We start from the raw sequence: 26,141 nt of genomic DNA on the forward strand, positions 1-26,141 counted from the left end.
GACACGGGTTCGAGTCCTGGTCCAGGAAGATCCCACCTGCCCCTGTGCCACAACTACTGAAGCCCGCGCACCTAGAGCCCGTGCTCCGCAACAAGAGAAGCCACTGCAGTGAGAAGCCCACGCACTGCAACAAAGAGTAGCCCCCGCTCGCCGCAACTGAAGAAAGCCCGCACGCAGCAACGAAAACCCAATGCAGCCAAAAATAAATAAATAAAAAGAAAAAAAAGAACATCTTTCAGACAACTGGGAGAAATTGAATATGGACTGACATTAGATCATAGTATTTTATCAATATCAAACTTCCTGAGTGTGATCAGAGATTATGTCACAGAATGCCCTTGTTCTTGGGAGAAGCATGCTGAAGTATTAAAATTTAAAGGTGAAGTGTCAAGTGTATTTAATTCTCAAATAACTCCGAAAAAGGAGCAAGGGAGCAAATACAGCAAAACGTTAACCGGTGAATCGAGGTGAGGGGCATACGGGTGATGAATACATTATTCTTGCAACTTTTTCTTGAAGGCTTGAACTTCAAAATAAAAGAAGGGAGTGGGTAAACAGCGTCTGAACCTTAGAAGCTCATTCCCGTGTCTCTTCGGTTAATCCTCTCTGAGGCTGCCACCCTGGTTCTTGGTTTTCACCTCTTTACAACACTGTTCTCTCGATTCTGCCACGCGGTATTTATTCCGGTGCTGACTAAAGGACTGGATACCCATAACTATCCCGAGAACTGGTTATTACCCGATTGTCCATCTAGGAAAACTGAGTTTGGGCAGAGTCAACACAACCCTCCGGGCGGAGTCGAGATTCGAACCCACATCCGATGGGCTCGAGAGCCGGACGGCCTGGGGGTTTGCACCAGGGTCTGAGGCTTGTCTCCTCGCGGGCAGGACGGAGAGCGCACGGGTTACGGGAGCCAACATTTTCGAGCTTGTGCCGCGCGCCAGGCGCCTCACAACGACCCTGTCCGAGGAGACTGAGGCTGCCCCAAAGCCAGACGGGCCCCAGCCGCCGGCCTCCGCAGAGCGCCGCAGGAACTTCCACGGACTCTCCTTTCTTGCGCCGCCGCCCGCACGCTCCAATCCGCGATACCATGGAAACCGCCTCCCAGCACCCCCCGCGGCAGCCGAGCCGGCCTAAGCGCAGGCGCTAGGCGGCCGGAGCCGGCCCGAGCCGGCCCGCGCAGGCCCGAGCTCGCCTTCCGACCCCGGCACGAAGGCGACGGCGGGCGGAGGCAGGGCCTTTTTCTCCCCTGCACAATCTAGACGCCGTCCTCCCCCAGCCCAGCCAAGACTGCATTCTCCGGTACCTGTTGGTAAGAGAATCGCTGCTGCTCCTCGGCCCCCTCCTCCATCATCACCGCGGGCGGATCCTGGCAGGCGCGCGATGATAGACAGTGGCGGTGGCCGGGAAGGCCCAGTCGGGTTTTCCCGCCGCGGCGCCGGGCGACGGGCCGCGCGGGGGGCCAAAGCGCGAAGCTGCCTCCTGCCTCGCTCTTGGCCCCTAGCGGTGGCTCTGGGAAGGGCGCCTCGCAGCCTATCTGCTCCCGCCCCGCCCAAGCCGAGCTTCCCGGGGACCCCAGAGCCAGCTCTGCGCGGAGCACAGTGGGCAGCACCGGCTCCCGGGGTGGGGGTAGGGGGGCGGGGAGGGAGAGAGAGAGAGAGAAAAAAAAAACAGGGACAACGGTACACAACTCTGTATTGTAAGTTACATGCGGCTGTAACCTTGGTGTGCCTTGCAAAATCCAGTGTGGGTTTTTCTAATTCTGTAGTGTCACAAAGTCAGACCACGGATAAATGTTTGATTTCTATCCCCTTAAGCGAATAAGTTGCTCACCCCATTGCCATTGCCAAAGGAATATAGCTATGGCCCGAATGTTGGCTGATTTTCTTTTACGTTAAGAGTTAAGTGAAATAGGGGACTTCCCTGGGGGTCCAGTGGTTAAGACTCCACGCTTCCACTGCAGGGGCGCAGGCTCCATCCCTGGCCAGGGAACTAATAAGATCCTGCATACTGTGATGCGCGGCCAAAAAATTAAAAAAAAAAAAGTAAAGTGAAACCCAATGTTGGATCTTCACTGCTTCCAAACTTTCTTCAGTTACTTTCCTCCTTTGGAGCTTCACTCACACGTTGATGACATGAGTAAGGAACTTCTCTGCTGAGTCGAATAATAGTGTCAAGTACTGGAAGAGTTATTTCCTCAACTTGTGCTATTCATGAGGTAAAGGCTGCAGACACCATACACATTCAAGTTTAATCTGCATTATTAACATATTCCCCACTCACTTCCTTAAGTAAACAGTCAACAAGGAATTAATTTGTAGATCTGTAGATTTCCTTGGTGTAAATACTCCCACCATGGCCGATTTCAAGCCACCAATATGAGGAAACTGAACTCAGCATTTGTTACCAAACCAGGTTTGTGTGCCCCACAGGAGCAGTAGGCCAAACACGGAGACACAAGTTTGCAGCAGAGAGTTTGTTGACGAGGTCCTCATGGAAGGAGACAAGAGAACAAATCTCAGGCCCGCGTACCAGAAGGCCAGAGGCTTGAGATATTTATGGGATAAAGAAGTAGGGTGGTCTTAGGTGTGGGGAAAGGTGATCGGAGGCAGGGAAAAGGTGAGGCCGTCAGTGTTCTGCGCAGGCGCAGTTTTAGGGTCGGTGGTCCTAACTAGTTTTAGCTGGTCTGAACTGGGCAGGAGCCAACTCCAAAGTTCACAAAAACAAGCCCCCTGTTACTATAGTGACCCATACGTCAGAAGCGTTATCTGTAAGGGTAGTTTAGAAGTCTGGTGATACATTACCTAGGCTATGTGAAGCTTGGAGGGGATGCAGTTAGAGAATGGAAAAACAAATAAGCAGGCTTCATCAGTAAAGGAGGCTGCAAGCAGAGGGGTTTCTAACAGCCGGTTCCCTTATCTGCTGTTCGGTAGGACACACTCAAGGATTTCTGTTAACCCTGTGGGGCACGGTCTCACACAGAGAAGAGATGCTGCACACCCACCAGTCAGACACAATAGGTGGAAATAACGTCAAGAACGTAGATGATAGAAAAATGTGCAATGGACGCACAGGCCCAGCGGCCATGGCTCACGGGCCCAGCCGGGGCACGAACCCGTGTCCCCTGCATCGGCAGGTGGACTCTCAACCACTGCGCCACCAGGGAAGCCCCACTACCTTTGTTTTTAATACAATTTATTTAAGCCCAAATTTATGGAACTTAATTCTTAATAATGGCTGTGTTTGTTTCTGGTTTTCAGTAGTCCTGAAAATTTAGAAATCAACTCTCACTGTAGGAACTGGCCCTAGCACACTGCTGGCCTGGCACATAGTAAACACTTACTGAATCAAAGTTGAAAGAATGCATTGTAAAAAATAAATAAAAAAAGAATGTACTGTGTTGGAATCAGTTGTGAGATGCAGACCTGAGTGCCCAGCTCGCTGAGTTCCAGTGAAGCCCCAGAGCCGGGTGCACGGTGGGTGTTCACTGAACGTTTGTTGAGGATCTGACTCTCAGCAGCATCTCCATGAGTCCTGACAAAGTAGAGGCCCCCCGATTTTTTTAAAGAAATTTGACTTAGATATATGTACAGGTATCCCCTGCTTTTGAAAGTTTGCACTAAGCCACTGCACTTCTATGAAGTTCTACATTAGTATGGCAACGGCTTTTTTCTCGTAAAAATGAAAATTCTCTTTGGATTTCTTTCGGTTAGCAAAAGCAGGTACTAACACAGGGCTTTCATAAAAGCAAAGTGGTGGAATGTGAACTTTCAGGAAGCGGGAAACCTGTGTATTTTCTAAAGCCTTATCGCAGTCATCAAGAGGAAAATCATATTTTTGGACCTCCTCACACTTCTTTCACAGTTTAGTGCTGTGTTTATTTTTAACTCACGTTGAGAGCCCCTAGAGGCCTTATCATATCCCAGTCTTTTCCTCTATTCCAGCACCTTCTCACTGCATGTTAAAATCATCTGGCTTTCCTGATGAATGAAACTACCAAAGAAAAGAAGGATGCTCAGAGTTTATTTGTGCTTAATTGGAAGAATATACAGGCACCCTCCCTCTTACTACCTCTCTGGTGGAAGTCAGGGATAAAGGAGAGAGAGACTGCAGGCGAAGCATCACACAGGAGTGCCTTTTGACTCCTGACCCCGCAGCTACCCCACATCTCAGCTGACGCTGAACTGCTGGGGGCTGAGGAGGCAGAGGTTCAACATGCAAAGTTATTAGGGAGTGGTTCGTTGCACAATCTAAGGTTTTTATTCTTCAGAATGATTTATGAAGGGTTCTTGGAAACACTAAACTCTAAGGCATTTAAATTGCCAGTTTATAGAATGAGGCCCTCTAGGACGTTACGTGAAAGAAAACAACTTGCAGACTAGTATGTACAGAACAATCTTATTTTTGTTTTTTTTTAAAGAAAAGAGCATATGCATCTATATGGGGATGTGGGATATTTGAAAGGAATAGAAAAAGCTGCGAGGATACATGACAAATAGTTAAATTCTGAGCAATGGGTTGAAGAGAAGGCAGATAAAGGCACTCAAGTTTTTCACTTTATATATTTCTGTATTCTGCATTTTTTTTTTGGCTATGTTGGTCTTCATTGCTGCACGCGGGCTTTCTCTAGTTGCGGTGAGTGGGGCCTACTCTTCGTTGCAGTGCATGGGCTTTTGTTGCAGAGCATGGGCTCTAGGCGTGCACGGGCTTCAGTAGTTGTGGCACACGGGCTTCAGTAGTTGTGGCACACAGGCTTCAGTAGTTGTGGCTCGCAGGTTTTAGAGCGCAGGCTCAGTAGTTGTGGCACACGGGCTTAGTTGCTCCGCGGCATGTGTGATCTTCCTGGACCAGGGCTCGAACCCGTGTCTCCTGCATTGGCAGGCGGGTTCTTAACCACTGCGCCACGAGGGAAGCCCTGTATTCTGCATTTTTAAACGAACTCCAGCCCTCGGACCAGGCCTTGGGTTCAGAGCCCAGCCCCTCTCACAAGCTTGGTGACCCTGAGCAAGTCAGAACCCCTCCAAGACTCAGTTCCCTCATTTATAAAGTGGGGATCATAGGACCAGCCTCGCAGAGCAGTTGTGAGGTTTAAATTGCCTCACATAAGTGTTTAAGAAGCAGTAACAATTATTTCCCAGGTAGCGTCTGTGCTTTTTACCTTGCAAGGTATCTCACTTTAAAGCAGCTGCTTCCCAGGCTGAAAGAGCATTATTCCAGTGACACGTGCAGAATACCCTAACCCTTTAGGATCTGAAGAGAGAGGTCCAGGGCTGAGGTATTATGTTACAGAAAATGGATGTACACTGACCTTCTGAACAACACGGGTTTGAAGTGCACGGGTCCACTTGCACAAGGGTTTTTCTCAGTACTAAATGCTACAGCACTACACGATATGCGGTGGGTCGAATCTTTGTGTGCCAAACCACACACTTGGAAGGCCCACTATAAATTATACGCAGATTTTCAACTGCGGGAGGGGGAAAGTGGGGATCAGCACCCCTACCTACCCACCTCTTTTTCAAGGGTCAACTGTGATTGGTTGGGACTATTTTCACAGGATGAAGAGCTGGCATGTAAACTGGCCACTAGGTGTCAGCATTGCGCCGAGAAGGCCCTCTTGCCCCTTGGTTAACACTGAGCGCTGCCTTGCTCCTGGCTGTGCCCTAGGTGCCCTGCCCTTGGAGGTGGGTGCTGTTACCCCCATTTTACATATGAGGGAAGAGTATCCCAGAGGTGAAAGGACTTTGTCAGAGGTTGAACTGCTAGGAGGTGGTAGAGCCCAGATTTGATTATGAGCAGCCTGGCTTCTGAGTCCACAGTCTTATCCTCTTCTCTTGTCCCACTGCCCTCACCATAAATAAGGCAAGGACACTGCAGGTTTCCTGAGCCCCTTCCAGCTGCATTAAATAGGGTCCCATAAATGTTTAATCATTTATTTTCCCTAAATTTGCATTGTAAAATGCTGATTCAGAACTCCATCTCCATCGGCTGTTATATGTATTCTAGGAGCTCATGAGGTCAGAACTTTCAAATTTTCTCACCTCTAAACAAATGGTTCCCAGCATGGTGCTTGGCACATAGTAGGTGTACAGTAAATCTGCCATCGTACACATTGAGCAGTAAGATAGTCTGATGATTAAGTGCATGGATTCTGGCACCAGATTGCCGGGGCTCAGTTTTCAGTTCTGCAGGAGCTATGTGATCTTGGACAAGTTACTTCACATCCTTGGGCTTCATCTGTAAATTGGGGATAATGGTAGTACCTACTTCAGAGGCTGTTGTATTAAATGAGTAAACTTAAAATAGTGCCTGGGGGCTTCCCTGGTGGCGCAGCGGTTGAGAGTCTGCCTGCTGATGCAGGGGACACGGGTTCGTGCCTCGGTCCGGGAAGATCCCACATGCCACGGAGTGGCTAGGCCCGTGAGCCATGGCCGCCAAGCCTGCACGTCCCGAGCCTCTGCTCCGCAACGGGAGAGGCCACAACAGTGAGAAGCCCGCGTACCGCAAAAACAACAACAACAAAAAAAACAAAAAACAGTGCCTGGGAGCTTCTCTGGTGGCACAGTGGTTAAGAATCCGCCTGCCAATGCAGGGGACACGGGTTTGATCCCTGGTCCAGGAAGATCCCGTGTGCCACGGAGCAGCTAAACCTGTGCACCGCAACTACTGAGCCCACGCGTCTAGAGCCCGTGCCACCACACAGAGAAGCCCGCGCACTGCAACGAAGCGTAGCCCCTGCTTGCTGCAACTAGAGAAAAGCCCGCATGCAGCAAGCAACAAAGACTCAACGCAGCCAAAAAAGAAAAAAATAAATTTTAAAAAAAAGACAGTGCCTGGCACACACTCTGTTAGCTATTATTATATTCTTATATATTCCATAAATACTGTATGAGGCCCTCAGGAAAACCCCCAAATAGGGCCAGAGTTCCCAACTTCCCCATGTAACAAATTGTCCTTTTCCAGGGAAGCATACGTGGCAGATTATATTTGGGGGAAAAAAAAAAAATCTCCTGACCCACATGCTCTTCTAGAACTTTGCCACTCTGCCATCAAGAGGTAAAGCCTAGGGCTTTCCTGGTGGCGCAGTGGTTGAGAGTCCGCCTGCCGATGCAGGGGACATGGGTTCATGCCCTGGTCCGGGAAGATCCCACATGCCGCGGAGCGGCTGGGCCCGTGAGCCATGGCCGCTGAGCCTGCACGTCCGGAGCCTGTGCTCCGCAACGGGAGAGGCCACAACAGTGAGAGGCCCGCGTACCGCCAAAAAAAAAAAAAAAAAAAAAAAAGAGGTAAAGCCTAATACTCCTTCCCTTGAATTTAGAGAGCTTATGACTCACTTGTAACTGATATAATGTGGCTGAAATAATGCTGTGTCACATCCATGGCTAGGTCTTAAAAGGCAATGTGGTATCCATTTTGTTAGCTGGAACACTCCCCTTTGGAGCCCTGGGCCACCAAGTAAGAAGTTTGCCTAGGCTAAGGCCACGTGGTGAGGCCACCGTGCACCTTTCCAGCTGGTAGCCCTAGCTGAGGTCCCAGCCAGCATCAACCGCCCAATGAATGGAGACAGACACCTCCAAGTGATCCCAGCCATGGAATCACCCCCAACTTTCAAGTCTTAGCTGAGACTCCAAGGCATTGTGGAACAGAGACAAGCTGTCGCTCCTGTACCAACTTCCTGACTCTCAGAATTAGGAGAATGATAAAGATGGTGGTTATATCACACCACTGAGTTTGCGGTGGTTTGTTACTGGAACAGCACATCTATTACTAAACAGCGAACATGTCTGTGCTAACATACATACTAAACATAGTATATACATCCTGACGGTCTCTCTACCCCTCCTAAAAAGATGGCTCCACATGTGCCTCAAAGAAATGTAACACCTGTAAACCCCCTGCCTAAAACCTCTGCTGAGAGGTCCTGTCTGCTCCCTTGCCTGATCCATATGTCTTTAACTCCACTGTGTCTCAAATGGAAGCAGAAAGAAAGCAGAAAGATAATAGGCCCACAGTCTCTGCCAAGGGAGGCCCTTTGCTGGAATGGCCACCAGACTGTCCCTGTGGCAGTTAGGCTGGACAGGACCTGGCTGGGGGCAGAACCCGTCCGTGGCCACCTCTATCCACTTTCAGAATTGTTTGACCACCTCCCCTTCAGCAGGAAGTAATAGTCAACCTTAAATAGTATTCACTGTGTGGCAGACATTAATTTTTCAAATAAGTCACGGGATGTAAAGTTCCAAAGGCATGAAATCGTATATATAGTAAAAAAAAAAAACTCCCTGTCAAGGACCTAGGCAAAGGACGGTTATATTCTTTTAGCGATAAAGGAGCTTCCGTTTATTTTTCCCTGTGCCATAATGGCCTCACCTGGTTGCTCATTAGAAATACAGAATGTGGGGCCCCACCCCAGACCTGCTGACTCAGAATCTGCCTTTTTTTCCCAAGATCCACCTCCTGGCAGGGTGGTGGTGAAGGGGTTATGGTGGTAGTGTATTCAGTTAAGATCTGTCTGTCGTTACTTGAGCACACAGAGGAGCCCTGCCAGGAACTTTTTGAGGGCCGGTTTCCAAAGTGAATTCACCAGTGAGTGCTGAGAAGTAACATTTGGTTTCTAACTCTCAGAAATGCCACTGCTTCAGGGACAGGCACACCTGAAGTGGTAATAATAATAATTACCACTTAAGTAGGTGCTTATTATGTGTCAAGTGTCGGTCTGTTTTTACTAGGTGAATCTTCAAAATAACCTTAAGGAGGCAGGTACGATGATTATCCCCATTTTACAAATGAGAAGACTGAGGCCAGAGAGATTAAATAATTTGCCCGAAGTCATAAGCCTGTACACCCACCCCTTGACTACCTCTCCTCACCCTTCCCTCCAGAGTTAATCATTACCTAACTTTGCTGTTCCTGGTACTATTATTGAGGTCTTTTCTTTCTTTTCTTTTTTTTTTTTTAAAGAAAACAAAGAGGAAAATATTTAAGAAGGCTAAATAAAGGAAGGAAATAAACTAATTCAAATGTAATGAAACCGGGTGCACATCCTTCTACCAATGAGGATATGGCTCAGTGTGGATAAGGTGAGAATATTTAAGAATCTGGAGAAGAAGCATAAATATGATTTTTTTCTTTTTTTAAAAATTTTTATTAAATAAAGGCAAAAGGGAATTCAGCTGCATGATACAAAGACTCCAGTTTGATCAAATTCCACAAAAACCTTTCCCACCTATGTGAGAAGAGCTCTGTCTCCCTAACCCACGGGGGACACGCGGGAAACACCGCCTCAGGGAGCTGGCTCTCGAGGCCGCGCACACGCTCAATTTCTGCTCCATCCCAAGAGGCGAGGGCAGAGGATGCGATGGTTCTCACAGATCTGCTTTACAAATAAACTCGGGTTGACTCTTCAGAGGAGTCTCTTACGACACTTTATTTTCAAAGATCTGAGAAGAAAGTAGGGCAAAGGGCCAGGTAAGCAGTGCTGTGTGGCAAGTGGAATGTACCGGTCTGTGGAGCCGTGGCGCGTTTAACAGAATCTCATCAGGCATTGTATGAAGACGAGGACACGCTGCCACCGTGGCCTGTCCAGTTGGTGTGGATAAACTGTCCTGGCTTGTTCAAGAGTTCATAGGTGTGAGCCCCAAAGTAATCGCGCTGAGCCTAGAAAACAAGAAATGGGTTGGTTATAGGACAGACGCAGGCACATGACCCGAGGTACCACCCAGGTTCATGTTCATCGCCTACTCCAAAAGCTCACCTGGATTAGGTTGGCTGGCAGCATCTTGTGTCTGTATCCATCGTAGAAGGAAAGAGCAGTGGTGAAGCAGGGCATGGGAATGCCTGTCTGGACACCAGTACTGACTGCCCGCCGCCAGGAGTCCTGAGCAAAAAAGTAAAGCCAACGACTAGTGATTTGCGCAAAGAAAAGACAACAGATTTTCATGCATAAATGAAAAAGCAGACCCCCCAGAGCAAAACTCACTAAGACAGAATTCCCGTACTACCCAGCTCTGGGCTACATACCTGGCAGTTTTCCACAGCTGACTTAAAGAAGTCATCTAGTAGTAGGTTCTGAAGTCCTGGGTTTCGATCAAATGCATCTTTTATCTTTCCCAGGAATACACTGAAATAATCAAGAGGGAAAAAAATCAATGAATCTTAACTAGCAGGCTGAACACCTGGCAGAAAGCAGGGGAAGTAAGTTGGAAGCTGACAGATACCCTCGCGAGGTACGAAGGCACCTGTCCCCCCATCCCCACCAGCTCGCTGTACGTGCCGTGAATACAGACAGCCCAGGTCCCGAGAGGTGAGGGCCAAGGGCACAACCATGCTCACAGAACTACTTTAGACGGGGAAGGATGGACACTCGAGTTAGAATAACTGACGTGCAGGAAGAAAGTGAGACGTGACACCTAAACCTGCCTGGTTGCCAACGTCCCAGCGAGAGGACTCAACTGTACCAGTTCCAGGGAAACCGTCCCCGAGAGCGCCCTAAGACCACAGCGCTCCCGCACGGCAGGTGGCAGGTGCCCCGACCACTCACCTCCTGATGATGCAGCCCCCTCTCCACATCAGGGCAATGCCACCATAGTTGAGGGTCCAGCCAAATTCAGTGGCTGCCTGTCTTAGCAGCATAAAGCCCTGAGCATAAGAGATGATCTTGGAAGCATAGAGCGCCTAAAGGAGGGCACAAAGACTCATCAGAACTGCGGCTGGCCCACGGCTGCCTAATCCCCGCCCCGCCCCGCCCGCCACACACCCCCCCTCCCCCGCCACCGCAGTGCAGCTCTAACGAGGACACGGTTTAGGAAAGGCTGCATATCAGATCAACGGGCAAGGCTGGACAGACCCCACGTCCTCCCCGTGGCCTCGGGGTGTTCTCCCCGCCAGTCCCATCCCGCTGCCACTGCGGGGCGGCACCCCACCTTTCGAATGTCCTCCAGGAATGATTTCTTATCTCCTTCGAACTGGACCTTTTGAGGCCCCTTCAGCTTTTGGCTGGCTTGAATCCTCTCGTCCTTCAGAGATGATAAGCATCGAGCAAAGACTGCTTCTCCTATGTGGGGGGAGGGGGAGATAACAAGTCACCACAACTCACAGGCAGAACCCGAGGAGGAGCGCACACGAGCCAGAGAAGATGAGGGAAAAGAGCAATGCAGCACGATTTCCAGTTTTACCACGAGCGCAAAGTCTCAACCTTCGGCCGCAAAGCTAACCTGCATCAGAAAGAACTTTCATAAAAAGCTCTAACGGTTAATTTGAAAATGAAAACTCCAAGTCAGTCTCCAACATAAATACACGTATTCAACCTCAAAGATCACCATGAACTTCAAAGGGGAATTTTAAGGGGAAAAAACGAAGAGCAAAACCACTATCATTAAGAATTACTCCGTGTTGGTCCTCCAGTAAAATTTCAGTTCCATTTGCGAGGACTTTAATTTATAAATGGTCACCAAAGACTTCATTGCTTTTCTTTTGAGGCACTAATACTCATCACTTTGAAACGAGTACACTGAGACTTCTCCCTTCAAAAACTCCATTTTCTAATTCTTACAGTTTAGTTTTTGCTATGTCCATGGTCACCATTACAGTTTCACAATTTTACTTCATTTGAATAAAAAATATTTCAATATTTTTGGGGGGTGGGGGCTGTGCTGTGCAGCATGTGGGATCTTAGTTCCCCGACCAGGGCTTGGACCCTCATCTCTGTACTGGAAGGCGGATTCTTAACCACTGGACTGCCAGGGAAGTCCCCAATATGGTATTTTAATATTAAAATATTAGTATCTTAAAAATTATCACTTATAAATGCTTGCCCAGTTGACACTTTATATAATTAGAATAAATTAACCATTTTTTCCCCCAACAGACAGAATGAAGTAAAACCTTTGGGAACTAACAGAGGACTTTATTTCTGAGGAAAGAGTTCTGGCCATAAACTTGAGAGCAGGTGTCGCCCTGTCCTTGTCCTTGCCCTGCTCTCTGGGCGCCTGCAGTGCACACACAGGATGACTTAGCATTCTTAGGCGGAAGCTTCAGAAGACAAAAAGCAGGAAGAGGCGAGTGTGGCGTAACCCTCCGGGGGTTACCTAAAGATTAGCTGGAAGACTCATTTCCCCGTCAGTTCAACAAACAAGAATGGCACGCAGCCAGGGAGGAAGCCTGACTACCATCAGCTGGAAGGTAGGGTACAAAGTCTCCGAAACAAGAGAGTAGGATTCTTTTTGAGGCAGTGATGAATAAACTGCTCCCAGTTACTGTTCCCTTGGGCCCCCGCCCAGGGTAGCGCTCAGATTAGCTAAAAAGCAGTCAACTTCCTTCTCTGTAGAGCTGGACTAAGCAAACTGCTTCCCTCCTTACTGTGCCTGCAACTACCCAGTCCACTGTAAACACAGTCAGGCATAATTAACAGGAAACCAAAGGCAGGAGGAGACTAGAGAGGGAAAGGCAACCTATGTCTGGAAGAGTCAACAAGAAAACTTGTTTTATTACTGCAGGGGGAACCATTCTGCCAGGAGCAAAGATCAGCCTTCATTAAGCAGACCAGGAGCCTCCATTCTCCTTTTCCAATCTTGACAGAATGTATCTATTTTATTCTTAAAGAACCATCACGTAGTTTTGTTAATCCCCTTATTATTTTTGTTTTATTTCTGCTTTTTATTATTTCCTTCTCTCTACAACTTTTTGAGTTTGATGCTTAGCTCATTAAGACAAGATAAAAAACATGGATGGGAAGGATATACACTCACTTCAGGACAGTAGTTTTCTTCTAAAAGAAAAAGGGTAAGGAACTTAGGAAAAGAATATTAAAGGACTGGAAATGCTTAGGTAATATTTTATTCCTCAAATATCTGAGAAAAAAACCTCAGCAAAATAGTAATAAATGTTGAGTACATAAACTTTTATTATTCTGTGAACTTTTGTATGAAAAATTCCATTACAGTTAGCTTCCCTATTAGAAAGATCTTAGGTCATTGACTACAATTTAATCACTAACGTTAAAACGATCCCCAAAGTCAAACTGGCTAAGACAGGTAGTAACTTTTGAATTTATCTCAAAGCTCACATGCTTGACAGAAGGATTATAAAGAAGAGATTCAACAGCAGCTTCAGCCTCTCTCACACCGTCAACTTATTCAAGGGCAGAAAGAGCAGACCACACTCGGAAAGCCGACTAGGGTTGAAGAGATTCTCTGAGAGATCTGGTAACTCTTAGTTGCCAGAAAGACACCAGGGTCAAAACAGTGAGATGAAAAGGTTCAATCCAAAGCTGAGTGTTACCGATGAGGGTGACGGGGACGCCGTACTCCAGGGCAGAGATGGCGGTCCACTTCCCGGTGCCCTTCTGCCCCGCGCTGTCCCTGATCTTTGGCAGCAGGTGTTCGCCATCAGTATCTTGGAACCTGAGAATATTGGCTGTGATCTCAATCAGGAATGAGTCCAGCTCTGTCTTATTCCATTCCTCAAAGGCCTGTGGGCAGGATGTGAAAGAAAACAATGTGGGAGAACCTAGGATTATACCGGAGATGCTCCCTTAACTGATTCATCCCTTTCCCATGTAAATATTGACCGATGCTCACAACCTGCTCAACCCCTGAGGCTACCAGGCTCCTCTGCAGGACACCCGAACACTTCTGCCACCAGCTGAGTTTTATGCTAACCAACAGTCAGCTGCTTCTGATTTCAACCTGTTCATGCTGATTTTCTGGTCACCAGGCCAGTGCTTTCCTCAGAGCCAGGTGTCCCCTCACCTCGCTTGGGTTTTCGTACAGTCACTTTCCTTGATCACCCGCTCTAGAGCAGCCTCTTCCTCCCGTTTACTTTTCTTTATAATAGTGATCACGAACAGGTTTTATATATTTAGTCATTACTGCCTATCTTTCCAAGGTCCATGAGGGCAGGGACTTTGTTTCTTCCACTAATATATCCCCAACATACAACAGTGCCCGGCACTCATATTATATAAACCAATTAAATATGAACACAAAAAGAAAAGCAATGTTTCTATGAAAACTAAGTCAAACTGTTTTGGAAAGAACAATAAAGGCAAGTTAGTGAAACAAAATAAGTGGGGATGACGCAATTTTTTTTTTTTTTGGCCACACCGCATGGCTTGTGGGATCTTAGTTCCCCAACCAGGGGTTGAACCCAGGCCCTTGGCAGTGAGAGTGCAGAGTCCTAACCACTGGACCACCAGGGAATTCCCAACACAGATTTTAAAATTAGGAGGGAAAAGAATGTAAAAAATCTGGAAGGATTCTGCACTGTGTGCCTCGAAAGTGTCTTTAAATCATGTTCCACTTGAAATAACTGAAACTACAAACTCTAGATGATAAGAAAGTTGATTAGAATGCTAATCAGCAGAGCCACACTTAAAAGACGGACCTGGCTCTCCATGAAATGATGGGTGATTGAACGTACCTTCCTATAATTTCAGTTAAAATAAATGTTTGCCTAGTTAATGATGCTGAAGTATTTACAGAAAACAGTACAAATGTCTGCAGTTTACTTTGAAGTGTATTTTTTTAAAAAGATAAAACTAATAGACGAATGGACGATATTCGACAAAGTAAGCAGAGTAAAATGTTAATGGTAGAATCTAGGTTGTGTGTATGTAACTGATCACTGTCCAATTCTTTCAATTTTGTTGTATGTTTGAACATTTTCATAATAAAATGTTGGGGGAAATGCTATGTTTCCCAACTTTGACTACCTTTTTTTGAATAGCTGTCTAACAGCCAGTCCCACCTGGATCAGAAAAGCGAGCTTCTGCTGCACCTCCCACATGGGACCAACGGAGGATCAAACGAGACCAGGCAATTAAGTGACACAGGCCTGACACAGTCAGGGTCCCTGAGTGGGAGAGAGGATTACACCAAGAGTCTCTGGGAACTTCTGGCTTAGTGACTGGCTGTCAGATTTTATGGTCCTGTTACTGGAAGCTTCCCTTAGATTAGGCGGAGTCCATCCAGGCCACCAGAATGACCAAGGGAAAAAGAATGAGGAAGGACTTATCGTCACCAGCAAAGCCTTCTCACCAGAGCAGCGCTCCCCCCGCCCAGGGCCCAGGACTCACCTTTGCCATCTCCTTGTGCTCCATGCCCAGGACATCTTTCATCAGGTGGTAGGCCTCGCAGATGAGCTGCATGTCTCCGTACTCTATCCCGTTGTGCACCATCTTCACAAAGTGTCCTGCCCCCTCGTCCCCCACCTGTTAGAGCCACAAGCGCCAAGAGGCCTTCAGGGAGCCAGGAAATACACCAGAAAAGTCCACATCCAGTTCTTTGGCAAGGCTCCCTCCCCATACAAAAAAATAACAAATACGAACAAATATTTACAGTATTTTCAAAAGACGAATCATCATATAACAACTCAACACAAGCTTCAATCCAGCACGATGCTATTGTAAACTAACTCCAAATTCATTCCTTTAAAGGTTTTTCAAAATCCCCAAATTCACTGTGAAGTACCCACAGGTCTTTAGCCTACATTTTCCATTCTTTCTCCTTGTTATTAAAAGTAACTCCCCACTCCCCAGCCCCCTCCCACAAGTAAAAGGAGTCTTCTTTTCCTTGGTTATTTTTCTAGCAACCGCAGGTGAAAAGAAGCTGATTAAGTCACTTGTACTTTAAACAATATATAAACGTACTGTAGTTGTAATGGCCACCGAGAGATAAAATGACCTCAGATGCAAGGTCTGCCCTTGGAAGCCCAGAACTGTGTTCTTGCCAGGGTCCCACAACTGACAAGGTACTGATTTCTAATAAAGCTGGCAAGATGTATAAAACCAGAATACCAGTCTGTAAATTTATGATGAGAAATTTAACTATGTATCTTAATGGTTACAAGTGTTAGTCTGATCAACACATCCTGTCCCTGTGGACAAGCTACTTGGGAAGCCAGATTATCTGAAAACTGGTTGGAGGGCAAGGAGTCAGAACAAGGAGAGTTCTGCAGTCAGACACTCCCGTCACCATGACAGGGATATGCCTGCCGGTGGACCAGTGCTGGCAGCACTGCTGGGGTGGATGCTGTCACACTGCCACCCTGACAAAGAGACTTCCTCTATCTATGTTTCCATTGCTGGCCTACCCTTTCTGTTTTTTTTTTTTTAATTTATTTTGGCTCCTCGTTGCTGTGCGCGGGCTTTCTCTAGTTGCGGTGAGCGGGGGCTACTCTTCGTTGTGGTGCACGGGCTTCTCATTGCGGTGGCTTCTCTTGCTGCGGAGCATGGGCTCTAGGCGCGCGGGCTTCAGTAGTTGTGGCTCGCGAGCTCTAGAGCGCAGGCTCAGTAGCTGTGGCACACAGGCTTAGCGGCTCTGCGCCATGTGGGATCTTCCCAGGCCAGGGCTCGAACCCATGTCCCCTGCATTGGCAGGCAGACTCCTAACCACTGTGCCACCAAGGAAGTCCCCCCTTTCTGATTTTGACACTTTCTTTGGCCATGAAGTAACATGGCCAATAATACCTTGCTTCACCCCTTCCTTCCTGTAACTTCAAAACTGAGCTAAGGGGTGCCTGCTTTTAGCATCTATACCAGTTTTTTCTTTTCAGTAACCTAAGAGTAAGGCTTGGGGTGATAGGAAGTCAACAGGAGTTGATCAAGATACACAGGCAAGTACTGTTAATTTCCTCATGATTTATGTCCTAAATGTATCTAAAAAGAAGTTACTGTCACTGTACTTTTTTTTTATTTTTTTACTGCAGCAGTGTATTGTTAAGGAACAAAAGCTCCCTTCCCAATCCTTCACACTAGTGAGAAAATTACTCGGTCTTCTAAATCACAGCACCAGCGTCTCTCAGCGCTAAGCAGGTTCTGACTGAACTCAGTGACCACTGGTTAAAATGTAAGGAGCGGCTTAGTCACCAGGCACTGTGAGGCCTGGGGGGAGGACTCCCCTCATCCCCCATGGGCCCAAGTCCTCATTTCTTCTCTACCTTTTATCTCATATAAAGCAAAACTAACATCATAAAAATGGCACGTAGAATAAAATTCAAGGGGATCAGGAGCTAAAGAGAACTTGGAGGTCATCCAGTCCAACCCCCATATTTGACAGGTGAGAAAACTGAAGCCCATGGAAGAAAATGACTTGCCTAATGTCACACTGCTAGTCAATGGAGAGCCAGAAAGACAACTCAGGTCTCCCCTGCCTAGTGTTTTTTTTTCCATCCATGGGATGGACTAAGGCTGTAACAAGGGATAAAATTTATTTTACCAGCAACATAAAATACACGGAGGGAAAGAATTTGCCTCGGCCTCCTTCGCATTCAATGAGGGCAAAGAGCTGCAGCTTACTCTGTTCTAAGCACAGAATACCTACCCCAGGGAGCAAATTCCACTTTTGATTCTGACATTCTCTCTCTCTTCTTTTCCTCCCCTACCCCCTTGACATTCTTTCTTTCTTGTTCTTTTTGGGTTTTTTTGGCCACGCCATGTGGCTTGCGGGATCTTAGTTCCTCAATCAGGGATTGAACCCAGGCCACGGCGGTGAGAGTGCAGAGTCCTAACCACTGGACCACCAGGCAACTCCCTTGACATCCTCTCTTTAGCCATGAAGTAACATGATGAAGAAAATCTTACTTCACCTCATCCTTCCTGTTCCTCTTTTTCTTTCTTTTTTTTTTGTGGTACGCGGGACTCTCACTGTTGTGGCCTCTCCCGTTGCGGAGCACAGGCTCCGGACGCGCAGGCTCAGTGGCCATGGCTCACGGGCCCAGCCGCTCCGCGGCACGTGGGATCTTCCCAGACCGGGGCACGAACCCGCATCCCCTGAATCGGCAGGCGGACTCTCAACCACTGCACCACCAGGGAAGCCCTTCCTGTTCCTTTTTTAAGGAATCCATATTTTAGATGAATTGACAAGGGCTGCTTTTAATATCAACCTCCAGTTAAGATACAAGGACATGTACAACTGATGCATTTTCGGCATTGTCTGTGCTAGCGACGTAAACATTGAGGAGCTTATGTCACAAAGCAAACCGCTGGGACCATGGTGATCCTTGCTCTGCCCCTGGTCATGTCAGTGCCCATGGCGCCAAGTGGCTTCAGGGGGGCCCACAACGTACCCAGTCACAGCAGGGTTCTCCAGTCCCCACTTTTGCGGCGATGCCCTGGAAGATGGCCTTGATGTGGGGCCTGTAGGAAGGAAGTGGGTGGTTCAGCTGCTGACAAGGGGCCTGGGTCTTCACGAAATTCTCAAGGACTCCCCCCCGCCCCCCAATTGTTTCCTTTCTAGCGGTCGGTGGAAATGCCCACAAAAAAAGTAATGAATAAGCTAAGTCCTCAAGGTAAATCAGTCAGAGGCTGCGGACTATCTGATTTGAGACAGGAGACAAAAAGGCTGGGTGAGAGGGTCAGCAAAGCCCCGGAAGACATTTCTATCACACTATCAGAAGCAGCTGTGATTCCAAGCCGTTCCTGTAGCGATCGCTTCTATCAGTCTGGATGTATGTTATCAAGCACAGCAGGATTCTGGACAGAAAGAACCATGCAACGTTTCCAAGAGCTACATTCCTTATCATCCAGAGAAAAAGCAACTGTTGTTCATTCCTTCCCCGCCTCCCCTAGGCGCACAGAGTAACTCCTGACGCTGTTCCCTACTGTTCTCCTCACTTTTGACCAATAAAGCCTTCTTCACAAAAGGGTTTTGGTAAAGACACAAAACTTGACAGGGCTGCAAAGTGAACGCTCAGGAGGAGGGGGCTGGGGTGGCTACATCTTAAGCTTTTAGAGCTTCCCTGAACTTTGACTGATTGTTTCAGGTAAAAGTACCATTTCTGCTTCTAACAGGTCAGTGTGAGAAAATGTATTAATGAGAACTAGAGCACCTCTGTATAGCAGACTTCTTCATGTGTATTGTCTGCGTTTGTAACAGCCCACTTAGCGGTACCCCAAAATAAATATTTTTAAGTTTTTGAGAAGCAGGAAGGCCTTTATTTCTAGACTTTAACATACTGAAGAGAATCCCCAGACTTAATCATTAGGGAGGTAATTAAAAGACTAATCTTCCCCAGTCAACCCCTCACCTTTGGGGATTAGGTTTGATCACTCCTTACTTTAATGCCTAATATAAGTCTAGAATATTCGGAAACCAAACTCACTCGGAAAAGCGCGTTGCCTTCCCACGTCTCCCTCACAAGGATCCTTCCTTTTCTACTTCTTTCTCTTCTGCTCCATCTCTCTATCATCCTCTATCTGGCTTTCTCTCTTCCTGCAGTCTCAACAGCGGTGTTTCCTTCAGTCTACATTATGTATAATTAATTACTTGCATCTTTTCATTTTAATCCTCTATCCCGCTCATCACCCACAGCCTATGCTTTATACAGCCCTCCTGCTACATCATCACCAAAGCATCCCCCCTTCTGCAGCCAACCCTTCCTCTTATACACAACACAGTGAGCAGTGCAGTGTAAAATTCGTTTTTTCCCCAGTCAAATAAAAATTTTCCACCTCATTCCCTGGACGAAAGAGGCCCTGTCTGACTTTGCCATTACTCACAATGATTAAATACACCATATATGAGTTGAAGAGGCAGACCTTACTCCTAAGTCCAGACAGTGCACAGGACATTATCTGAGCTGCCTCATTAAAGCCTCTGAACCCTTGAAGCCTATTTAGAACTTCCATTATTGGTACTAGAGGAAATAACAGAAGAAAAAAGGAAAGGAGGAACAGGCACATGCGTTATGTCAAAGCAAAAAAATGTATACATAAAAGAAATATTTCCAGCATCTCCCATCTCCAACACTCAGACTGCACAGAGGAGATCGGGTGGCAGAACTGCTCACAGCTCACCCGTTCTCTCACCTTGCGTCCCTGTGTCGACGCAAGGGTGGTGCCTTTGGTACTCACCAAGCCTCTTTGTTTCCTCCTGGCATAAGTGATGGGCCATACCGGGCCCCATCCTCTCCACCACTAACTCCACTCCCCACAAACAAGATTCCCTTGGCCTTGAGGTCTCGACACCGTCTCTACATGAGAGAAAAAGAATTTCGTCATGCTTCCCTAAAATCAGTTTCTCCCACTGAATGAGAAGAGGTACAAGACAGGTATGGAGATCCCACATTTGACTTAAATGACCCAAGGATCCACTAATAACCTGGTCATTCAGGAAATTTAATCCCCCTTCTGACTTACTAATCCCCTCTGTTTGGGAATTAAAAAAAAAAATCCATGGAAGTTTAATATGGCTACCCTGTCCTCAAAGGGAAATAATAAAGCTAAACATACATTCTCATTTTACAGGAAATGACCTTGTACATGAGACCATCAGCACAGTGGTGCTCACCAACATTGCACACTGATGTATCACGAGTGGCTGGACAGGAAGGGAAGATTAAGCATAAACGCCCAGCCTGCCGTATCTAAGCAGCAGTCATTCTTTTCAGTTACGTGTGTGACTAATGAGAATCTCATCCATCAGGTATGTCTTAATGGCCAATCCCAAAAGAGCACCACAGAAAGACGTCTACTCTTCTGTCACATGTGCAATGCTGGTACTTTTTTCTAGAATGTTCTCAGAACCTGGAAGAATGTGGACTGAAAAATGCTTACCGTGGTATCCCTATATTCAGAATTTCCTCCATCGATGATGATGTCACCAGTGTCCAACAAGGGTACCTGTAACCAGACACCAGCATTAAGGCGGACCAAAAAAATAAAAGACAAAAATAAACATACCTTGACCAATTAAAGCAAACAAGAATTTATCCCAAATAAACCCTGTCTGAAAGTATACATATATTATTTAATCTTCAACAATCCTCTCTGGGGCTAGAGCTAGACCCTATTTAAAAGCTCAGGGCTAGCAAACCCAGTCAGAACTCTCCACAACCGAAATAATCCTTTTTAACTAAGATTTTTACAACAAACAAAACCTACTTGGAAAGTTTTGTGTTTCCAATGTGTACCACCTGCCTGATATTTATTCCCAGATTGGATTAGCTCTAAAAGACCTATAAAATCTCTGCCTAGAACAGAGTAGGGGTCCAGTAAATATCAAATGGTTTTGTGTATGAATGAACAATTTGATCACCACCACTTGGAGATGGCAGCAAGAGACCAAGCCTTGAACAAGAGTACCTTCCTACGCCACACCAGTCAGGCTGGCTTTATTACTGTATTCATTATTCAGCCTCCCCCAACAAGGCTCCAGGTAACGTTACTTAATGTTGTCCTATGCTGAAGAGTACTCTACCATTTTTCAGTCCATTCTGTCTGTAGCTGACCATAGGCAGCTTGGCATCTTACGACACAAAGTCTGGTGTGTCCTTTATCACAACGTTCTTCCTTTCTAGGTCTTTTTTTTTTTTTTTTTTTTTAACGGTAGCATACTGGTTACAAATTCCTCGCCCTGTAGAAACAACCCCACTGGTAACATTACTCCTCTGGGAAAGGAATGTTCATCCCTTTCCTTTGTTTATTGTTACAACACTTCTCACAACAAAACATTTCTTCCAAATGGCTAATGCCTTGGTTTTTTCAGAGCTGATACTGTAGAACTGTTTTTCAGTATCGATGGGGTTGGCCAAAAAGTTCTTTCGATTAATGAATACGTTGTTCAATAAAGTTCTTGGTGAAGATGAAAAATGTCTTTGCAGGGCACTGGCAATGAGGTTGTTTCCGTTTACTGATGGTGAGGGCAATCCTCCTGGTTAATACAGTGTGATCTTCCCCCAGAGGTATGTTGAGGAAAGGGGCCCTAGAGGCGTCCCCCCAGAAGCTTACAGCAACAGCGCTTTGACCAGGAGGTGCCGGGCACGCTCCCTGGGGAAAAGGCAGCTGTCCCTTCGGCCCCTCCTCTCCCACAGACACCCCAGTGGAGGAGTGGCCATCAGGCCTCCGGTGAGAACAAGCTGGGGAGAGTACAGATGGCGGTGACCACGAACAAATGGGTCCACTATCCCCTGGCCCTGAGGTGGCAGAAAGCATAAATAAGGGGTCAGAATACAATGTGTCAAAGAACCAAGATCAGCACCTCTGTGACGCAAACGCCCCCTCAGCTGATGATCAGGGACCAGAACTGCACAGAGGCAGCCACCTACCACAGCACGGCCAGCACCACCCAGGTGCCTACTTTCTTCTTCCAAAAAAAGATGCATTTGCTAGGACTCCCTAGGGGGATCTCTTGTCATTTATATTAAATGATACAACAATTTGAGAATTGTTGCTTTATAGGAATACTGAGAAAAATGAAATCTATTTCTAAATTTGGACAGTAAGGTTTAATAGTGACTAGCACTAAACATTCATAATACACAATCAAAACTATAAGTTTTTTTTTTTTGAATATCAAAGATAGAGCTCACTGAGATTACTACTGTTTCTATTCTGGTTGATAATGAATTCTTATGGACGTGTCTCTTGCTGTCCTCAGAATTTTATATACTAACAATTACTACCACTTGAGGGTATGTTTTTACTTAATTGGTGCCAGTCAAGTTAACCAACACTGAGACTTTTAAGCAACGTTTTGTCAGAACTGAGCAGATCATATCCAAAAATTGAAAAGGGACAAAATTTCTTAAGCAAAAAGAAGTGAGGGACTCCTCTGGGGATCCAGTGGTTAAGAATCCGCCTTCCAATGCAGGGGATGTGGGTTCGATCCCTGGTCGGAGAGCTAAGATCCCACATACCGCGAGGCAACTAAGCCTGCACGCCAGAATGGGAGAGACCCGACGCGGCCAAAAAAAAAAAAGAAGTGAAATAGCTAAAGGAAGGGAACGAGAGACGTTCTGTCACACGAGTAGCAGCGGGGAGAGAGCTGGCCTCACCAGTTTTTCAATGAAATCATCGACGGCCTGACCAGCCTTCACAAGCAGAATGATCCGCCGAGGCTTCTTCAGCTTGGAGACCATCTCCTCCAAGGAGTGAGCACCAACCACCCTGGTGCCCTTCGCCTCATTGGCCAAGAACTCGTCAACTTTGGAGACTGTCCTATTAAAAGCACAGACCTAGAAGGACAAAAGGCCTGATCAGGAGATCTGGGACATACAAGACCTTCAGACTGAGGACCAAGTGACAATGGAATGTCTATGCAGCCCAAGGTTTTGGGGAGGTAGGACCCTGATTCTACCTTTTCCCCACTCAAGTGCTGACTGATCACCATAAAGTTAATTTTAATAGGATGAAAAGGTAAAGAACTGAATATAAGCAAATGTCAACTGCCCAAAACTTATCAGGCTGGATAAGAGTCTGTCGCTGTTTGGTTAGGACTCAAATCTGGGAACAAGCTAGTTCCAGACTGTTATCTTCTGTCACTGATAATCCTGTATCTAAGCCAGTTTAGTATTCACACCCGAACGTTTCACCAGATCCCATTAGGCAATAAAGTCAGAAATCTATACTCCCAGCGGGACTTCTCCTCCTTAGGATACCGACAGGTTTATTCAAGGCTGCAGAACTGACAGAACCTGCAGATACATTTAGCAGGACTCTCCTTCCTCGGAGAGCTGTGGAGCTGCCCCTCCCACACCCACATGCAAAGTGGTGCTTCTCAATCTCTTGCAAAAACGTCCTAAGCAGCAACAGGGCACATATAAAGAGAACCATGTTCCACGTTATATGGGTTCTTCGGAATCAGAACGGTCACCAGCACTCAGACTAAGGCAACAAGAATCCGTAAGGGAAGAGTGTGCCCCTCCTAACTTACCACAAAGCCGTGGTCGTTCATGTTCAAAATTAAGTTCTGGCCCATGACAGCCAGTCCAATCAGCGCAATATCCGCTCTAAAAGACGGGGAAAGGAACAAAGGAAACCGTCAGCTTCACTTAATTCATTCCAAGTCAGAAACCCTGAGCTTTCTAGCTTTTGCTGTGATTGATCACACGTCTTAACTTTCCTCTAACCCCCTCCTCCCTTTTGCACTTTAGACCCCGGGCTTGCAGCCTTCCGTGAAACTCGAGGCGGGCCACCCCGCTCTGCCACTTAACGGGTCCTCATGTTCTCCTGGGCCAACCAAGAGGGGGCCCGCAGGAGGGGGTCCACGGCACTAAGCCTCTTCTGCGCTCTATCCGAGCTGCTGACGACTCGTTCCAGGCCTCCCGTCTCCCACAGCCGGACCGTCCAGCAGCCCGGGCTTCCCGCGGCCACGCCTGTCCCCTCCCCTCGCGCCCTTCCTAGGAACCAGATCCGCCTGCGCCGCCGCGAGGGGCAGAGGGGCTGGGTCCGAGAAAAGGCGAGGCCGCGGGGCTGGCTCGGGGTCTGGCGGCTCCCTGGAGGGCCGGGGCTCCAGGAGCCACGAGGCCGGGCTCAGAAGACCCCCGGGGCGAGGCGACGTCTGGGGCGACTCCGGCCTCCGCGTCGGCCCTCGGAAAGTTCCCCGGCCGCCCGCGGGCGGCCACTCACTGGGCCATGGCGGCGGCGGCGGCAGAGCAGGCTGGACCGAGGAGAACCGGCGAACAGCGAGCCGCAGCGCGGACGACCGGGACTGAATTCTTCTCCTGCTCGCCTCCCGAGGCCCAGGCCGCGGCTTTCCAGCGCCGGCCAATCGCAAGGAAGGGGCGGAGCCACGCGGCCACGCCATTGGTCCGCCCCGGCGCCTGTTAGACCACCCGAGGCAAATGGACCCGCCCACCCCTAGGGCTGGCTCAGGAGAGCGCCGAGCACATCGATGCCATCTCCCCAGAGAGCGCGGGGGCGTGGCGCAGGCGCGGGACGAGGGGAAAGGCGGCGGGGGCCGGGCTCTGGCTCGGGGCAAAGGCCGCGTAGGGCCTGGGCTGTGCTCCGCGGCTCGGTGCGGAAGGGTGGTGGCTCACGTCGGGCCGCGCTTTCTAATGTAGCGGGCACTTGACCGCCTGTTGTCCAAGGGTCCATCACTCTTTCCTCCCGTCGCTGCGGTGCACTCTGGGGTTGACGCGTGAAATTGACCCACCCGGGCAGGGTCCGAGGTGTATTCTTGTCCGTGGTCACGTGTGATGGGTGCCAGGAAATGTTGCTCCTCACCACGACCTTGTGTGGGACACCTTTTTCCAGGTGGAGAAACAGGCGCAGAGAGAGCAGGCGGGGAATGTCCTTGCTGGGGGCGATGGGGCCCGGCTTTGGAGGTCGTGTCACTGAACCCCTTCCCGTACAGCTGAGGAACCAGAGGCGCCGTGCTGGTGAATGGCGGTCCAGGGCATTAAATACGCATCTCCCACGTGCACGGTCCACAGTGCACGAGGCATCTTAACTCTCAGCCCTGAACCCTGCCGCCTCCAGTGCAGATGCTTGTGAACAAAGCTTAGCTCCTCCAGTGCGTTTTAGGCTTTTTGCTTTTGTGAATGCTTCATGTCACCTAACAGTGCCTTGCACATAGTAAGTGCTCAACACATGTTACATTACTAGAGTCACTGCAGCTAGTTAATGGCTAGTTAGTGGCCCAGTTGTGACTGATTCAAGGCCAAAGCTATTTCCATCACACCAATTGCACAGGTTACTTTGTAACATAGGTTTTAACAGATTCCGTTATAACTTCCATGTAAGCAAATGTCCCACTATAGCCGGGTTTTTTGTGTGTTAATTAAATCACAATATTTTTTAAGTGCAATTGTGGAATCTTACTCTGAAATTTAAAAGCGATGTCACAGTCCACTTTATCTAGTATGTAAGTATTCTACATTAGGGTTTCTCCACTAGAGACATTCTTTATGCAATTTTTTCTTTTCCTTGAGTTGCTTCCACATTTGCCTGTTTTGCACCAGCCAGACCTTACACTCCTGAGGGTATAGTTTTTCTTTTCTTTTTTATACTCCCATTGCCTGGCCCGACACTCATGAGCTGTGGATGACCCACTGCACAGATACCCGGGGCGGGGGTGTGGGCAAGCTTAGCACAGAACTTCCTCCTGTGGGCAAGGGAGGTCCCTGCCCCATGGGTTCCGTCCTTCACTTCTCTTGCGTCTGCTGCATGCAGAAATGTACAGCTATAAGCAAGCCTAATATTTATTTTAAAGCTGTAAGCGAGGTGCCCAGCTGCCCTCAGCACTTCCCTGAATGGGAAAGTGAGTAGGGAGATGTGAACTGATAAGCCAGGCAAGCCAGCGAGCAGGAGCTGACTGCCACCGCGAGCCCTGCACTGAGACCTGGGCCTTAATCCCAACTCTATCAAAACAGGGCACTCGGTAGCTTTGGATGAACCAGGCTGGCAGGAATCTTGGAGCTCTCCCACC

At 47.9% G+C, this 26,141-nt stretch overlaps 2 protein-coding genes and 1 long non-coding RNA gene across 6 annotated transcripts in view; 1 reads left to right on the forward strand and 2 right to left on the reverse strand.

Annotated features, from left to right (window-relative positions):
• CENPS (centromere protein S) overlaps window positions 1-1,442 on the reverse strand; it is a 31,596-nt gene extending 30,154 nt beyond the window's left edge. For all 4 annotated transcript variants that reach the window (XR_011377601.1, XM_060283275.2, XM_060283269.2 and 1 more), the window contains exon 1: window positions 1,307-1,442. Coding sequence is in view for 3 of the 4 variants with exons in the window: in XM_060283275.2 (XP_060139258.1) it covers window positions 1,307-1,354 (48 nt within the window). In the remaining variant the exon portion in view is untranslated. The remainder of the gene's footprint in view (window positions 1-1,306) is intronic.
• LOC115864848 (uncharacterized) lies at window positions 1,143-14,090 on the forward strand. Its single transcript, XR_004044168.2, has 2 exons — window positions 1,143-1,312; window positions 8,959-14,090. It is a non-coding gene; the product is annotated as an uncharacterized lncRNA (long non-coding RNA).
• PGD (phosphogluconate dehydrogenase) lies at window positions 9,119-24,494 on the reverse strand. The gene is made up of 13 exons (XM_030878941.3): window positions 24,341-24,494; window positions 23,646-23,721; window positions 22,768-22,947; window positions 20,549-20,614; window positions 19,847-19,965; window positions 18,061-18,130; window positions 15,071-15,205; window positions 13,276-13,465; window positions 10,920-11,050; window positions 10,538-10,671; window positions 10,018-10,117; window positions 9,752-9,874; window positions 9,119-9,654 (listed from the first exon to the last, which is right to left on the reverse strand). The coding sequence occupies exons 1-13, from the start codon at window positions 24,346-24,348 to the stop codon at window positions 9,535-9,537; spliced, it is 1,452 nt and encodes a 483-aa protein (XP_030734801.1). The 5' UTR covers window positions 24,349-24,494; the 3' UTR covers window positions 9,119-9,534.
• Window positions 24,495-26,141: the final 1,647 nt, after the last annotated feature.

The sequence above is a fragment of the Globicephala melas genome, chromosome 1 (genome assembly GCF_963455315.2).
Source record: "Globicephala melas chromosome 1, mGloMel1.2, whole genome shotgun sequence".
Lineage (NCBI taxonomy): Eukaryota > Metazoa > Chordata > Mammalia > Artiodactyla > Delphinidae > Globicephala > Globicephala melas.

Excerpts from the sequence above, each read along its gene's own strand:
- PGD (XM_030878941.3), bottom strand. Across the intron at positions 15,206-18,060 it reads GAGAACCCTGCTGTGACTGG|GTGGGGGACGAGGGGGCAGG; the intron begins GTACGTTGTGGG and ends TGGCTCTAACAG. Across the intron at positions 10,118-10,537 it reads GGGGGCTGCATCATCAGGAG|TGTATTCCTGGGAAAGATAA; the intron begins GTGAGTGGTCGG and ends TGATTATTTCAG.